At 29.2% G+C, this 18,734-nt stretch overlaps 2 protein-coding genes across 2 annotated transcripts; both read right to left on the bottom strand.

Moving 5' to 3' along the window:
* Nucleotides 1-269: 269 nt before the first annotated feature.
* On the bottom strand, nt 270-11,121 carry LOC111618455. Its single transcript, XM_023360000.1, has 5 exons — nt 10,906-11,121; nt 8,127-9,452; nt 7,394-7,846; nt 6,758-6,900; nt 270-2,571 (listed from the first exon to the last, which is right to left on the bottom strand). Exons 1-5 carry the CDS (start codon nt 10,907-10,909, stop codon nt 727-729), a joined length of 3,771 nt encoding a protein of 1,256 aa, XP_023215768.1. The 5' UTR covers nt 10,910-11,121; the 3' UTR covers nt 270-726.
* Nucleotides 11,122-15,198: 4,077 nt separating this feature from the next.
* LOC111618472 (toll-like receptor 2 type-1) lies at nt 15,199-17,596 on the bottom strand. The gene has a single exon (XM_023360015.1). The coding sequence runs from the start codon at nt 17,561-17,563 to the stop codon at nt 15,293-15,295; it is 2,271 nt and encodes a 756-aa protein (XP_023215783.1). The 5' UTR covers nt 17,564-17,596; the 3' UTR covers nt 15,199-15,292.
* Nucleotides 17,597-18,734: the final 1,138 nt, after the last annotated feature.

Below are 18,734 nucleotides of genomic sequence, written 5' to 3'. Positions count from 1 at the left end.
AGACTGAAAATTTATATGATATATTGAAGTTTAGAAAAAAATATATATACTATATTTAAATAAGACAAGATTATAACAAAATATCAGAAATTTTCCAACTGTATAATATCCAATTTAAGATTGCAAGATTCAATTAGATATAAAACTTAATGAATTAAAAACACAATGGATCTTAAATTACATAATGTTTTTTTTATTTAAAACATATTTATAAAATTACAATCATATAAAAAATTCATTTTGAAATAAAAATTTATCATATAGTACAGATTGTTTGAAACTTTACAATTTTAATTCTTAACAATTAAAATGCCACACAAAGTACCACTCATTACTGAATTTTTGCTGCATGCCTAAGATTAATCTTAAGTCAATATACCATGTAAAAATATCTATTTTCTTCAGATTTTTTAGATTAGAAGTACCGTAGCCATTTTTAACGCGTAACTACAGCACCAACAATAACAAACAACGTTACCAGAAAAGCTTTGACGTTGGTGTATTAATATTATATAGTATAGTCGTTTATAATTTAAAAAAATATGCTTAGGTTATTAAGAATTTAAACGGTGATGTTTCAAAGTACTGTAAACACACAGTATCATACAAACATATTTGAATAATAATTACAAAATTCAAAACATTAAAATGAAAATTTAATACATTATTTATCATGTAATATTGAAATAAGTAAAAATATGAATCTTAATTATTTATACATTTAGTTTATAAACGTGTAGTATACTTTTTACTTATTCGAAAAGTGATTAAGGCAGTCGCTATAACACACAAAATTCCTATGACAAAAATCACACACCCACCTATGAAAAACTTGCTCCTTTTAGAATTTTGATTGCACAAAGTCTTGATAGAAAGCGTTAACACGTTTCTTCCTCTGTCAGATTTAGGAGTAGCGCAGATACAATCTATACAATTTACATTCGCTTTCTTAAACCAGTCATAAAACAGGTTAATAGAACAGGGCGAACAGTCAAATGGATTTTCACTTAATTCTACTTGAACTCCTAAAAACGATTTTGCCATTTCAACAGTCACTACTGAAATCTCATTTCTGCTCAAGTCTAGATATTTTGTTTTCGAAAAGTCCATAAGATATTCCCATTCTTTGATGCTGTTGTGCGCTAAAATCATATTTTCTAGCCGAACGTTACTTGATTTAGATATATTCTTCAAGAAATTATACGACATGTCTAATGTTTGTAAAAATACAATGGGATGCAAGTCAGGAATCACAACAAAATAATTATTCGTTAAATTAAGCATTTTAAGTGAAGTAATACCAACGAAAAAGTTTTTCGGAAGAGAAGAAAGATGATTTTCAGATAAGTCTAAATATTCCAGAAATATGCAGTTGTTAAATACACCTGGATGAAGATTGATCAAAGAGCATTTAGATAAGTCGAGATGCTGAAGTTTCGGATATGAAATTAATGAAGATGATTTCAGTGTAAGCAAACGATTACCTCGAAGTATTAATACAGTAATATTAGATGCTGACGATGTGTTTAGATTATAAATATGGTTTTCAGACAGATCGAGTATTCTTAAAGTAGGTAGAAGTGATATAGTTTCAGGTACGGACTGTAATTTGTTGTGACTGAGATTCAATTCTCGCAAATGGTTAAAGTCTTCAAAAGCATTTGATTCAATAAACTTTATGTCGCCTTGACTTAAATCCAAACTAATTAATGATGGAAATTCTGGACATTGATCTTTCTCTATTATATCAAAATAATTTTTAGAAAGATCCAATTTTGTAATATTGAATAATGAAAGAAATTGGAAAAAGATTATTGGTGTTTCAACGGCTGACGTAAAATCAACTTTGAGAATATCTATAACAGCATCTTTTACAAAGAAAACCTCGTCCAAACATATCATTATGCATTGTAATAAACTGCAATTATGGGGATCATCCTGAAACCAGAATTTGGTGAATATCATTTCTTTAATTGCGTCAATATAAATAGTGCAATTTTGGCTTTCATTAATTTGTTTATCATGAAAAGATAAAACACTGCAATATCCGTTACTAGAAGCAATTGCGTACGCTCTTTTCTTATGGAATTTAATTACGAATTTCATTTCCTCTATTTCACTGAAACCCTGATTCAAGAAATCTGGTGATAATATAAAATGATTATTATGATTTTCATAATCAACAGGTTGACGGGACTTAAAAATTGTGATATTTCCTAATAGTAAACAAACGGGTTTTGTAAGGTTTTGTACAGGTTCTTCACTCACTAATCCAACATTCAATAAAAGAACATCTTTCCAAAATCCGAATAATTTACTGTAATGCATCATATAAGTATACATCTCACATTCGGCGTGCAAACGACTTTGAGAATCAAATTTTGTGATACATCCGGCCAAGTTTATTTTTTCTGTTTGATCTACGTTTTTGCATGTATTATTGTGAACGTTCCAAGAAGAATATACTACAGCGATATGAATGTGTAAAAATAAGATGCACAAGATAGACCTACCTGAAAATATATATAAATTTATATTTATAATATTAAATAGAATTAACCGTAATTTATTCTATTTNTGAAAGTCTTAATTACATCTTTAGAAAGACTAGAAATTGTTGAAAAAAATTTACTATTTAGTTAATAAGCATGGAAATATTCAGCGCTATTACTTTCCCGGCTGTTATATATAACATAGGAAAAGTATGGCGATCGATCAAAAATTGACTCTACCCCCAAGAATTTTACATCTTTGAACTCGGGGGACCTTGAAACAACGAAAAATTCAAAAATTAGGGGGTAATTTCTGTATGTATGGATGTTAGTGTGTTTATAGGGGGCGAGCACGATTTTGTTCACCCTCTTTGAAGCTTAATAACTCCTGTGCTTTTTGTCGAAAATTTTTAAAATTTTGCATGAGGTTTGTTTGTTAAGGGGGTTGATTTTATTAAATTTTGGTGGTTAAAGGTAGAGGGAGTGAAAAGATAAAGGAGATCGTGTATATCTCCAGTAGGGTCGGACTTAATGACGTTTTTAATCGTTATTAGCATTTTTGGAATGTTTTTTTTATTATTCCTACCCTCAAAATTAATATTTTTGCCATTTTATAATAGTAAAAAAATATGAAAAGTTTTTTAATAAAATATGATAACAGATGACGCCACCAAATGCTGCCGGGAAAGTCAAGCAACTCGTTGCTGAATTTTATTAATGTGGAAATTAAAACTTTTATCTTAATGTATTTTCATGTTTATTAATTGCTAATATGCACCAGAAAAAGAATTAATATTTTTAAATATAACGATATAATATATATAAATCATTATATTCTCAAGGATCAAACCAAATCTGACTTCAATAGCATGAAGTCAGATTTTTGTGAAAATCTTGAAAATTAATTTTTATTATCTGTTTTTTTGTTTAATCTTTGGTTTTAACGTTATAAATAATGCTTTACTGTACGCATTAGATTACTATATTTATTCCAAAAACTAAAACTTTCCTACCTTAATAGAAGATTTTATAATTTTGCTTTTTATCTCTGAAATGGAACTCTATAACAACTCTATTGTTCAACTTTTGTACAAATTTTTAGTCCGAAAATATATAATGTCCGAAAGTTGGGGAACTGCTTATAATAAAGAAAAACAAATTTATGTTTTGTAAAAATGTATTATTTATTTACTTATTTATTATTTTTATTCTATCCAGAATCCATGAAATTCTTTTGTCTTCAATAGTTACACCATTTCACATTTGAAATCCACCATATTCTACATAAAATAAAATATAAAATAGATAAATATAATACTAAACTATGTAATAAACTTAATTATATAGCAATGAAATGCCACTGTAATAAATTTATTCTAACAATATATTGAAAGTAAGGATGAAAACAGAAATTTTTGTGATTTGCTCAACATAACAAATTACATTGTTCTTAATCAATAATGATGCTTTACTTCTTCTTTCTGGCCCTCATAGTCCTTGAAAGACCTTGGCCTCATCCAGGATTTTCACCCATTCCTCTCTATCTTGAGCCTTCCTTCTCCAGCAGCTCACACCCATCTTTCTCAAATCAGACTCCACATCCTCATCCCATCTTTTTCGTGGTCTCCCTCTCAACCTTCTCTTCTCTGGTCTTTACTAACGATGCTTTACTAACAATAATAATTTTATAACATAAACAGAAATTATTTACCTAGTTTATGTTGCTGTATTGTGTCATATGTGTTTTCTTCCTATCACACTATATAACTTAGGAAAATTTAGTGCATAGATTTAGTCACAGCTTTATTTTATCGTGAACGTAGTAGCGTTAAAACTGGTTTTTCTCAAAAGCCACCTATTATAGTAATAATAAAATTATTTTCTGAAAATTTAATTTCAATTTTTAATTATGTTCAATAATATCTTATTAAATTAAACTGTCAATATTCAACAGTAAAGAATTGTGTCTACTCAAAGTGATTATCTTACACAGATGGTCACTGTATTAACATTAAATTTATTAAGGGATGAGTAAACTGTATTTAGCAAAATAAATACTGCGAAGCAAGCGAATTATTTGACTTTGTAAAATTTAAATAATTTAAAAAAATGAAACTATTTGTTCAAATGATTTAAATGTCAATAAAAAACTTCTCATTCTAGTTATATATAAATGAAGTGTATAATATAAGTGTAAACTAAATTTCGTAATTATTATTAATAAAAATATTATTTTAAATTGCTAATTAAAGTAATTAATATGTAAATATTGATTAATTACAGAAAATTCTCTTGTATCAGATCTAAATTGATTAGACGTATCAGTTTAATCCGGCAAATAAAAAACAAATGCGCTGTTTTATTTATGATACAAAATATATCATTAAGTTGGGAAGTTGAGATGCTCCCCCTTTCGATACTTGCACAGGGGACTGTTTCAAAGTATTATAAGATGATTTTTTTATTAAGTGACAATCGTTTGAAAGGATATCAATTTCCTCCTTTCTTTTTCGCCGCTGAGCATTTTGCTGATAGTTTTCCTCCTTTTATCGCACTTAAATTGAGTATTTTGTGTATTTTTATACCTTTTATAAATCTAAAATTAAGTTTGTAATTAATAATTTTTTAATATTTAAATATCTTCTTCCTCGGATGTAAAATGACAAGAAAGATTTCATTATTCACGAAGGTGAGGAAGAGATGCGGTATCGACATGACAGCTTACCAGTTTAAAAAAATGTCAAAGATAACGAAGTCAAAACTGAAGAAATTAGTAAATAGTTTTAAAGAATTATGATCGACGTATTTAAACATTTACTTTTGAGATGTAAAGTGTTTGATGCTACCATAAATTTACATGAAAATAATATATCTTTACTTTTTTAGCCCTTTTTTAAAATAAAATTTGCACCTCAACGTCTCAACTTTATACTTCACAAATAAACAAAATTATACTAGTATTAATATAAAATCACAAATGTATTTAAAAATACTTACATTATAGAGTTTTTTCGTCACTGATTGGTGTATGCCTACAGTCTGCTTTCCTCCAATTTATTAAACAAATTTTTTGACGTTCAAGTGACGTTCGTCACTTGAAAGATGGAAAAATGTGTATAATTTGTGCCCTCTATTATTCGACCTATTTGGCACAAATCAATCGACATACTGTTCATCAAAACTAAATTGCTTCGAAAAGGTGTTTACCATATATCGATTACTTCAATATCATAAACGAAATAGCGGTTTTTTAAGCACTTCATCCTCCTTTTCTTCTCCCCTCTGTTTAATGTGGAGCTTTGGCCGATTGCCTTTTTCTCAGACACTCATATAGACAGGATTTTAATGGTTTAACCCCCATTTGGTAATTCAAACAGAAATATAGGCTATTACTACGTTACTAAAACAGTGTATTGCATATTAATTTGTACCCGTTCAGTTATTCCTTAGTCTATTGTATTGTGTTACTTTATTACTTTATAAAAAAATTAAGAAAAAACGAACTTAAGAGAAAATCTGGAAAAGGAGTCGATGGAGAAATTGTTTCAAAAGTAAATTCAATTGGACTTCGAACTCACATTTGAGCTATAAATAAATACTTGGCTTTATTTATAACTCAAATGTGAGTTCGAAGTCCAATATATTCGCGAAACACGGTTTCAAAAACAACAACTAAATTCAAGTAAATTCATATGCAAAATTCTGATATAAAATTTTAATTTATAAACATTGTTTTCCTAATAGTACATTATTGTTATTTAGTTGAGGTAAGAACATGATAACGAAATATAAGAAACAATGTAGCCCAGGGATGGCGAACCTTTTTGAGTCCGCGTGCCCATATTGTAAGCATACTTTAAACATGTGTATAAAATTAGGTTCGATGATTGAGATCGATATTTATAATATATAAATTATTTTCTCTCTCTTCCTCTGTGGGGTATAATAAATCTACTAATAATATGTTTCTAAATATACTACATAAAATTAAAACTTGATATATTAAAATAACTGAATATATAAATTGTACTTATGTATCAATATACAGTTGTTTATAAAATTATAGTATATTTTTTACTCATTCGCAAAAGAATCGCCGCAGTCATTACAATACATAAAATTCCAATAACAAAAAGAACACATCCAGCTATATAAAATTTATCCGATTTAGAATTTTGAATGCACAAAGTCGTGCTAGAAAATGTTAACACGTTTCTTCCTCTGTCAGATTTAGGAGTAGCGCAGATACAATCTATACAATTTACATTCGCTTTCTTAAACCAGTCATAAAACAGGTTAATAGAACAGGGCGAACAGTCAAATGGATTTTCACATAATTCTACTTGAACTCCTAAAAACGATTCTGCCATTTCAACAGTCACTACTGAAATCTCATTTCTGCTCAAGTCTAGANAAAAATTTATCATATAGTACAGATTGTTTGAAACTTTACAATTTTAATTCTTAACAATTAAAATGCCACACAAAGTACCACTCATTACTGAATTTTTGCTGCATGCCTAAGATTAATCTTAAGTCAATATACTATGTAAAAATATCTATTTTCTTCAGATTTTTTAGATTAGAAGTACCGTAGCCATTTTTAACGCGTAACTACAGCACCAACAATAACAAACAACGTTACCAGAAAATCTTTGACGTTGGTGTATTAATATTATATAGTATAGTCGTTTATAATTTAAAAAAATATGCTTAGGTTATTAAGAATTTAAACGGTGATGTTTCAAAGTACTGTAAACACACAGTATCATACAAACATATTTGAATAATAATTACAAAATTCAAAACATTAAAATGAAAATTTAATACATTATTTATCATGTAATATTGAAATAAGTAAAAATATGAATCTTAATTATTTATACATTTAGTTTATAAACGTGTAGTATACTTTTTACTTATTCGAAAAGTGATTAAGGCAGTCGCTATAACACACAAAATTCCTATGACAAAAATCACACAACCACCTATGAAAAACTTGCTCCATTTAGAATTTTGATTGCACAAAGTCTTGCTAGAAAGCGTTAACACGTTTCTTCCTCTGTCAGATTTAGGAGTAGCGCAGATACAATCTATACAATTTACATTCGCTTTCTTAAACCAGTCATAAAACAGGTTAATAGAACAGGGCGAACAGTCAAATGGATTTTCACTTAATTCTACTTGAACTCCTAAAAACGATTCTGCCATTTCAACAGTCACTACTGAAATCTCATTTCTGCTCAAGTCTAGATATTTTGTTTTCGAAAAGTCCATAAGATATTCCCATTCTTTGATGCTGTTGTGCGCTAAAATCATATTTTCTAGCCGAACGTTACTTGATTTAGATATATTTTAATTATGTTCAATAATATCTTATTAAATTAAACTGTCAATATTCAACAGTAAAGAATTGTGTCTACTCAAAGTGATTATCTTACACAGATGGTCACTGTATTAACATTAAATTTATTAAGGGATGAGTAAACTGTATTTAGCNCACTACTGAAATCTCATTTCTGCTCAAGTCTAGATATTTTGTTTTCGAAAAGTCCATAAGATATTCCCATTCTTTGATGCTGTTGTGCGCTAAAATCATATTTTCTAGCCGAACGTTACTTGATTTAGATATATTCTTCAAGAAATTATACGACATGTCTAATGTTTGTAAAAATACAATGGGATGCAAGTCAGGAATCACAACAAAATAATTATTCGTTAAATTAAGCATTTTAAGTGAAGTAATACCAACGAAAAAGTTTTTCGGAAGAGAAGAAAGATGATTTTCAGATAAGTCTAAATATTCCAGAAATATGCAGTTGTTAAATACACCTGGATGAAGATTGATCAAAGAGCATTTAGATAAGTCGAGATGCTGAAGTTTCGGATATGAAATTAATGAAGATGATTTCAGTGTAAGCAAACGATTACCTCGAAGTATTAATACAGTAATATTAGATGCTGACGATGTGTTTAGATTATAAATATGGTTTTCAGACAGATCGAGTATTCTTAAAGTAGGTAGAAGTGATATAGTTTCAGGTACGGACTGTAATTTGTTGTGACTGAGATTCAATTCTCGCAAATGGTTAAAGTCTTCAAAAGCATTTGATTCAATAAACTTTATGTCGCCTTGACTTAAATCCAAACTAATTAATGATGGAAATTCTGGACATTGATCTTTCTCTATTATATCAAAATAATTTTTAGAAAGATCCAATTTTGTAATATTGAATAATGAAAGAAATTGGAAAAAGATTATTGGTGTTTCAACGGCTGACGTAAAATCAACTTTGAGAATATCTATAACAGCATCTTTTACAAAGAAAACCTCGTCCAAACATATCATTATGCATTGTAATAAACTGCAATTATGGGGATCATCCTGAAACCAGAATTTGGTGAATATCATTTCTTTAATTGCGTCAATATAAATAGTGCAATTTTGGCTTTCATTAATTTGTTTATCATGAAAAGATAAAACACTGCAATATCCGTTACTAGAAGCAATTGCGTACGCTCTTTTCTTATGGAATTTAATTACGAATTTCATTTCCTCTATTTCACTGAAACCCTGATTCAAGAAATCTGGTGATAATATAAAATAATTATTATGATTTTCATAATCAACAGGTTGACGGGACTTAAAAATTGTGATATTTCCTAATAGTAAACAAACGGGTTTTGTAAGGTTTTGTACAGGTTCTTCACTCACTAATCCAACATTCAATAAAAGAACATCTTTCCAAAATCCGAATAATTTACTGTAATGCATCATATAAGTATACATCTCACATTCGGCGTGCAAACGACTTTGAGAATCAAATTTTGTGATACATCCGGCCAAGTTTATTTTTTCTGTTTGATCTACGTTTTTGCATGTATTATTGTGAACGTTCCAAGAAGAATATACTACAGCGATATGAATGTGTAAAAATAAGATGCACAAGATAGACCTACCTGAAAATATATATAAATTTATATTTATAATATTAAATAGAATTAACCGTAATTTATTCTATTTAAATTTATATAGATTGCGTTTCATTGTCAAGCAGCTAAGTAAGCTAACCCATGACATAGATCGTTTCATATGAAACAATCTATGTCATTGGCTTGCTTACTTAGCTGCTTGACAAGGAAGCGCATCCATTGTTTCATTCTAGATCATTTACTATCCCATAAAAAAACTGGCGAAACCAGATTCAAATAGTAAAGCTCAACAAAAACATCTAAATGAAGAAAACGTTTGAAAGTTGTAATGTGGCATAAGAATACTGGAAGCAGATTTGACAGTAAGACTCAACATGTTAAAGTGCACATTACACAGACTACAAATACAGGATGTATTGAATGGAGCAATGTCACCACGATAATAAAACGAAAAAATGAGCACCGTCACAGAGAAAAGCTCCGAGCTTTACTTCGTGTGTTAAAGTAGTTGCACCTACATTAATTTGGCTGAACGTTAGAACATCTTTAAGCAGTATTAGTGAAAGAACTTTGAAGCACAGAGTAAAGCTGGAAGCCTTTTTCTGTGACGAATATTATGCTTTCAATTTATTATCATGGTGACATTGCTTCATCCAAAACTTCCTGTATTTGTAGTCTATATAATATGCACTTTATTCACATCTTGAGTCTTACTGTCAAATTCGTTTCCAACATTCTTAGGACCCAACGTTTAAAACTTTCCTTTACTTAGATGTTTTTGCTGAGCTTTACTTTCTCAATCTGGTTTTATCAGTTTTTAATGAGATTTTCAGTATTTTACAGTCATCAATAACTTCATAATAGAATAGTTTTCATAATGATTCTATATTCATCTGACAGTCAAGTGATAGCCTGCAGGTTTTCCTCGGATGGTCTCAGAGATTAAGTATGAAATATTTCGCGAAGATCGGGCAAGAGTTAGTAAGAGGAGGGTAAAATTAGGGGCGGGCTGAGGTGTCCAGGTTTTTGTGGTACTGTATTTAGCCTACAACGGTAGACAAAAAGGTTCAAAACTCGGAGAGTCAAATTTGAGACGATTCCAATACTTTCTCCTGATATTAGATATATATAACAGCCGGAAGGTAAAATGGGACATTATTTTATAAATATTCTATTTTTAAATGAGCAATTATTTATTGTAACATCGTCACAATACCAGTCTACAAGTTTTCCAAATTGCATCCCAATCGTTGGAGATATTAACGGCCAAATTAATTAAACATGTGGCTGAGATCATCGGGAAAAACCCATTTACACTACTGTATAGCGTTGAATAAAATACTATCAGTAAGTTTTTCCTATTTATTTAAGAAAAGATAAGGAATATAATTTAAAATTTTAACAACTATATTATAATATATAATAATATAATAATAAATAACNACATTAACTTAATATTTATAAATAATTTAATACTCACACATATTGAAAATTTCTTGTTGTTTAGTAACTTTATTATTATTATTCGAGACGAATAAGTATGCTACTTTACTATAGAATTCTGTTTATTTAAAAATGAAAGTTTTAGTAATTAATAAGTCACGAGTGTCGAATGACGTGGCTTCCTTTTAAAACATATCTACTTCCTCCATTTACACAAAGTAACTAATACAGTCACCTCACACTTCATTTTAATTTGTATCTCTTACATATTACACAACGTAAAAATACAAGAGCAAAAATTATAAAAATGGTGTACTAAAAAAATTACAGTTTATTCATAAAAAAAAGACATTCAGATTAATATTTTAGTCATAGAATCTTTCAAATGGAATGCACAATTAAAGTATTATTTATAAACGAAATATGTAGTCTTGGAGATTGCGAATGCTTCGTATAGTGAATACAGTACTGACCCAAGGTCATAGACCACCTTTTTCGTCAATAATTGAGTCTTTTTATGAAAACATTTTAATAAAAATTTCTTAAAGTAGGTAGAAGTGATATAGTTTCAGGTACGGACTGTAATTTGTTGTGACTGAGATTCAATTCTCGCAAATGGTTAAAGTCTTCAAAAGCATTTGATTCAATAAACTTTATGTCGCCTTGACTTAAATCCAAACTAATTAATGATGGAAATTCTGGACATTGATCTTTCTCTATTATATCAAAATAATTTTTAGAAAGATCCAATTTTGTAATATTGAATAATGAAAGAAATTGGAAAAAGATTATTGGTGTTTCAACGGCTGACGTAAAATCAACTTTGAGAATATCTATAACAGCATCTTTTACAAAGAAAACCTCGTCCAAACATATCATTATGCATTGTAATAAACTGCAATTATGGGGATCATCCTGAAACCAGAATTTGGTGAATATCATTTCTTTAATTGCGTCAATATAAATAGTGCAATTTTGGCTTTCATTAATTTGTTTATCATGAAAAGATAAAACACTGCAATATCCGTTACTAGAAGCAATTGCGTACGCTCTTTTCTTNTTGTAAAATTATATTCGTTTACATAATGATTATCTGTTCCGTACCTGAGTCAGTTTCCTTACAGAAGAAACTGAATCATTATGAAATCCTTTATATGATAAGATGTAATTAAAACTAATTATTTACATACATATCGAGACGGACCACCTCCAAAAATTTCTGGGCTATTTTCTCCCATCTGGATTCAATTCTCGGGTCACCCCGGAGCAGTATGCTGCCATCCTAGCCTCTAGGCCATCCGCCGTAAATCTCGAGGTACTGTCAGAGGAGGACACGCATCCTTAATAAATCGTTTTAATTTTATATAACGTTTTGTTCGGCGCTTGTTTTGATAAAAATCATTACTTTTCTTATCAAAACGATTTTATTAAGACTGCGCGTTGCTATCCTCCTGCGGTAGCACCCTCATATTAGATACTACGAACTCCCGTTGGAATGATGTTTAATTTTTTTAAATGTATATATATTATATTCACTTAATTGCTGCGACAATGATATAGCGCGAAATAGACGCACTATTATGTGCCATTAAGCTGTTACTTAGATAGGTTTCGCCTGCGTGCAGTGGTGTTTCCTCCTGTACACTATACTTTTCCTGTTATCAATAGAGTCGTGCCGGTTACCTATCTAACTCCGTTCTGGGAAAAGTTCTGAAATAAAATAACGTGACTTGTGATGCAAACCGGAAATTCATATATAGTTAATCTGGGCCACCTGCTCATGACTTTCATGTATCTTACTCCGTTCACGAGATTAAGGAAGACATACAATGGGAATTTATAGGTCTACAATTTTTTCAAATTGCAGCCCAATAAGTATCCTCTAGTAATCGAGTGAATAAAAACCACCGAACACTAATAGTCGGTCGTGGATTCGCGCATCGCCAACGTAGAATTTTCTGGGTTTCATTCACGTTAGTAACACCTAAATAGGGGCAGCTTTACATAAAAGTCTTCTCGGGATGCACCCTCCTTGGAAGATCACTCACGTGTCTCGTCGACGTTACCAAATATACCAAACCAATTCTATTAATTTTTCTATAAAAGCTATATTTAGGAGGACATACTTTCACGTATAGTTTATGTAATCTGTTGCAAAAATATAAACACTTTATTATCACATAAAAGCAATTATTCTAGCAGTTTAGAAGATTTTTTTAATATTTAAACAAGTTTTATATGAAGTCTTTCAGACGTTAAGGTTAGTAACTTCGATCAGAAGCGGGGCCATCATAACACGGATCCCTTTTCAAATATTAATAGTACAGCGGTATTAATTAGTAGTCATTGACCATCCTCTCTTCTGGGAGGCGGTCAACGACTGTTTTTGGTCGAATTACTTCAACCACCTTCCTCAACAGTCTTTTTTTTCTATCGGACCAGCGGTATGCTGGCATTTGAATAGGAAAATTACAAAATACAAGGTTACCGAACTCTATATTGTTTTCGTTTTAATGTTTTTATATTATAGTATTTGATTTATATTTATAAAGGTTATCTTACGTAAGAATTTATCACACCACGTGCCCAATCTAACACATCTTAAAAATTCTTTAAATTGTGTACAATGGAGGAATAAAGAATTTTTAAAATGTGTTAGACTGGGCACGTGGTGTGATAAACTCTTACTTAAGATAACCTTCATAAATACAAATCAAATACTATAATACTGTATAATATAATAGAAGAGTTAGAAGTACGAAATAATCTAATAATCTTAATGTTTGTTATTATTTTTTTCCCGGGTAACGCTGGACTTATCTGCTAATTTAGTATATATAAAAAGAAATGTATTTGTGAGATATAGTGTTGCCTTTGTTAAATAAATTCTATCAATTGTTATACCAACTGTGTGAAAAACAATTGATGAATTTAGTGAAAAAAAAAATTAAAATACCGTGCAACTTATATTTTTGCTGTTCTTCAAAACAGAAAATTAAACTTAAAAATAAAAAGAATGACTTAAAAATAAAGATTTTGTCGAATTACTAATAAAACTTCAATTTTTACGTTCAACTTATCACAAAATTTAATAATATAACACTTTGAAAAACGTCTCTCGAAGTAGTGAAGATTTTATACTGAATATATTACTCGAAATAAATTTTAATACACATAAATTAAATATAAACTGCATTGCATCACAAGCAATTATATCGTATTTTACGTATGACATTAATTTAAAATTGATTTTTAATTTTAATTGTATAGCCAAACAAAATTGATTAGTAACTAAGATATTAATTAAATTTCAATAAATACTGTATTTACAGATTACCTAAATAATTTTCACACGTAATTTCAATTCGGTTTAACTCTTTTGAGAAAATAATTTCTTCTCATTCAAAATACAGTCAAACCTCGGTTTTCGAACGCCTTAATTTTAGAGCAATTCGGTTCACGAACAGAATTTCGAATTAATGTTTACCCCTGTTGCCGTACGATAACTCATTCGCCGAACAAGTTACTCAAATTAGAGACTCAGACGATCATTCTTATACTTTCCATGTTAAAAAAAAAAGTCGACGAAATCAAATTAATTAATAAAACTCGAGTTAATTGACATTCACGTAATATAAATGGTATTTAATAATTCGTGTTTAAATATGCTAAAGTTAAATTAAATAACAAAATTTATTAATATAATATTATAATATATAATACAATTATATAAATATATATAATATTAAATTGCATCTGTAAGCATTTTTATGCATGAAATACAGATAAAAATGTTTTTAAAAAAGATATTGTTTTGGCGATCAAAAACGGATTAATCAATTATATATTGTTTTTTATGATAAAATTTGTTTCGGTTTTCGAACAACTTTTAGTTCGAAAACCGAGGTTTAACTGTATTTATATTTCGATTAAAAATTTCAAATTTTTCAAACAATATATATAAATTTTGTTGAGAATTTTATTTACCTTATTTATGCCAATTATAATAAATTTTCTCAATCTGTCTATATAAAATAATTCGAAAATTGTTACCGTGATTGTTAGTTAAGCATTCTCAGAAATGTATTATCTAATTTTAACGTACCGTACATCTATGAGATATTTAATATTAACTAATGCTAATGTTTATTTACGCGCTCGTTCCAACAATATTGAATTCCTGCGTGAATCATAATCGCATTGCAAATGAAAATCAAAAAATATACATCATATAAATATCAAAATCAATTTTATTTGTTGACATTTTTAAATATATACATTTCTTTTAAAATTCATCTGTATAGAAATATTATACAGTATAGTTAAAATAAATATATTTAAACATTAATAAAAAGTTTTATAATTTTCCATAGATTAGTTAATATATCATATTAATTACATTACATTTTATATGTCATATTAACTTAAACTTGAGTTTTAATAGCTTCTTTTAATCTGTTCCAAAATAAAAGATTACTTTCTTTTTTACGAGGCCATTCTAGATATGTTCTAGTTTTAAGTAGATATGGAATGGGATTTTTAATTAGATCTTTGTTAAGTTTTTCCATTTTTATTAGGATCAAATCGTCTCTTTTGTTCTCAAATAATCTATGTTGAGCTAAATGTATTTCAAGCATGCACCATTCACTCTTCATAAAATGGTTAGATAGTAACACTACTATTTTACGACTTTTATCAATACTATCAATAATATTTTGGGTAACATTTCTGCCTGCAAGAAAATCTCGATCGTGTATACAAAGTTTTAATCCAAATTCTTCTGATTCCAGATGAGGTACCAATTGTTCAAATACCCATTTCGTTTCTGTCACACAATACGCTATAAATGCATCATATTCAAATTGCAATAAGTTTTCTTCCTGCCTAAAATTGCAGAATGCCTTTTTAAAATGAAACAGAAAGTAACGAAGATACCAACGATAGTAATACATAACTATACTTAATATTGATATAAAACACAAAACAGTTATCACTAATGCAAAGATTATTACCGTTGTATCCGTATCAAAATCCAAACAATCTTCATATTTAGAATTAAGATCTTTCACCTTTTTGCCAGTTAATTCTATAGGAAGAGAACAAATAAAAAGGTCGGAATCTCTATAATCGGTGGCATTCAGCCACGTATGCAAATAATAAAGATTGCAGGACGAACAGTAAAATGAATTAGAAGATAAATTAACATAATCGATTTTTAATAAAATCTCAAGAATTTCTTTAGAAAAGAAGCTTATATAATTAGAAGACAAATCAAAACTATGCAGCAGAGAAAAATCTGTTAAATCTTCGGAAAATTCTTTGATTTGATTATTTCTTAAATTTAAATATTTTAGACGGGGATATGACAAATTATATCGAAAATTTAATGCCATGTTAATAGATCGTGCGGGTATGTCTACAAAATGATTATTACTTAAATTGAGATATTGAAGAGAATACAAAGTTGCAAAGATATCTTCAGGAAGAGTTTCCAAGTTGTTGTTATCCAAATCAAGGGAAATGAGAGCGATTAAGTTATGAAATGTTCCTTCGGGTATGAAAGTCAGACTGCAATGATCAAGAAAGAGATACTGTAAATGTGGAAAAGAATCAAAGGATCCTTTTCCTAATTCCACTACATGGTTTCCGGAAAGTCTAAGTATTTTCAAATAAGATGGTAACGATGTCAGAGAACGTGGTGATAAAGAAAACTTTTTATTATTAGGTTTATTTTCTTCTAAATTTAAGTACGTCAAATTTACAAAGTGAGATTCATAAAATATTTTGGGTATTGCATTTAATTTATTTTTACTGAAGTCTACTACTTTTAAACCAGTAATATAATCTAATGCATGGTTCTCAATAAATTTAATTTTACCTCCTGTCATATTCAACACCTGTAATCTAGGAATAGAAGGAAAAGCATAGTTTTTTATAAACGCAATATTATTTTGTGGAAATTCCAGTTTAATTATAGTGAAATTGCTTATTAAGTTAAGGTCTAAATCTATAACCGCATCCTTGAAATAAAGACTCATTTCTGTAAATGTTGATTTATTGAGATGATATTTCTGTTTCAGCTGATTACTGACAGTATCTACCATTTCCCAACTTTGATTTTCCTCATCCCAAATGTTAGAGAATATCTTGTCTAAGTATATTTTAAAAATTAACTTGCACGTTGTATTCGGAATATTGTAAGTAAGAAAAGTTTGAAAATTCGGAAGAGTTTCATTACAAATGTAAGCTATTTCAACGGATTCATCCAATATCCCTTTTTCATACTTCAGATGAATTTCGACTCGATACATATATTTAAATAATGATTTCAACGTGTTCATTAATGGAAATTTTATATCATGTTTATGATTTTCTTTTGTTGAAAATTTCTGCATTATAAAATTTGTATACCATAAAATAATATTGTTACTGGCATTATAAACTGATTCATCACTTTCAAGTGTAAATATCAGTCCAATCGTATCCTGTTCACTAATGTCAAATGGAAATGTATCTTCAACAAAATCGTAAATTTTGCATGATATTTGAAGATGGTTTCTATAATCTAATGAAGAATTACAATATTCATTCAGCAAAATGTCATTAACTGTAGAATTTTTTACATTTATTTCCGAAGCGTAAATAATCCGTAAAGCATAGATGAATGAAACGATGATCCATGATACCAATGACATATCTGAAAAATATATTAATTGGTATATTGAAGATTAAATTATATTCATTTTAATTAATCAATAAAAGGAAACGTTATTATTAATCTAAATAGTATGAAATATTCTATTATAGAACCCATAATTTTTATAGAATATAAAAAAGTTCATTTAAGACCGATGCTAACGAAAGCAAAATTAAAATAACAATGATCATCAACGACACCAGTTCTACATTTAAGGTGAAAACAGAAGAAATCATTGATTCGTCATAATTTTGACGCCCATGTGTATCTATCTCTGAAAAAAGATAATAAAATTAAAGACCTTTGTGATTGAAAAATCTAAAATTTCATATACAGTACTTTGCTAAGTAATAAACTTTCTTCCATCATGATCTATTTTATTTTATTTAAAAAGTGTTGCCTATTTCAGTTCAAGTGTCTATAATTATAAGGCCCGTCAGTGGCCGCGCGGTCTTCGTACCCTAAACACTGGGAGTTCTGTCGTGGGTTCAAGACTCGCTCGGATAGGATGGTCACGTGGAGTTTTCCGGGCTTTATCCACGTCTATAACGCCTAAATAGAGACCGCCACAAACTAGAAAATATCGAAGCAAATTACATCGATCATCTTTCTATATCTGGTCTCGATTTTCATTTATTTAACCCTCGGTTACGCGCGCGGGGTTATATAGAACCCCCGGCGTGTTTAAACGCGTGTATTTTTTAAAATTTTTTGTGTTTAAAAATGATGCCCTCAGTACCTTCCTTCCATAGTGTAAAGATTGCACCGAAAAAATTTCAATTTTGCACGAAAATAATTTTTTGCATAGACTTATAATGGAAATCAGTCGGGTGCTATAGTACCCCGCGCGCCTAACGGTGTAATTTTTTTTCGCGCGACTAACGGAGGTGGGTCGATCTGACTTCGTGTTTTGAGGGAAAGCTTATTGGTTGATATAGAGTCAGTCATGATAGAAATGACCAATTAGAGCATAAAAGGCGTAAAAACAAAATTTTTAAAGCCAATAAACGGCAAAAAAGTTTCCCATAGACTTAACATTGTCAGTTTGAAAGGTGGCGTTTTTTGGCGATATTTATTGCTAAATGGTGTTGAAAACATGTTTATTCGTCTAAATAATTTCAAGCGACTTATTATTAGCAAATTAGAAGTGGAAAAAAAGATTAAAACAC

This window comes from Centruroides sculpturatus, unplaced genomic scaffold, assembly GCF_000671375.1.
Source record: "Centruroides sculpturatus isolate CEXI.00-Female unplaced genomic scaffold, Cexi_2.0 scaffold5, whole genome shotgun sequence".
NCBI lineage: Eukaryota > Metazoa > Arthropoda > Arachnida > Scorpiones > Buthidae > Centruroides > Centruroides sculpturatus.
This window is presented reverse-complemented; position numbering and strand designations above follow the sequence as displayed.

Bases quoted from the DNA above. Each gene is read 5' to 3' on its own strand.
- LOC111618455 (XM_023360000.1), bottom strand. The intron at 7,847-8,126 runs ATATATCTAAAT...AACATAATTAAA, and splicing joins GTCGTATAATTTCTTGAAGA to ATATATCTAAATCAAGTAAC.
- LOC111618472 (XM_023360015.1), bottom strand. From the start codon at position 17,563: ATGTCATTGGTATCATGGATCATCGTTTCATTCATCTATGCTTTACGG.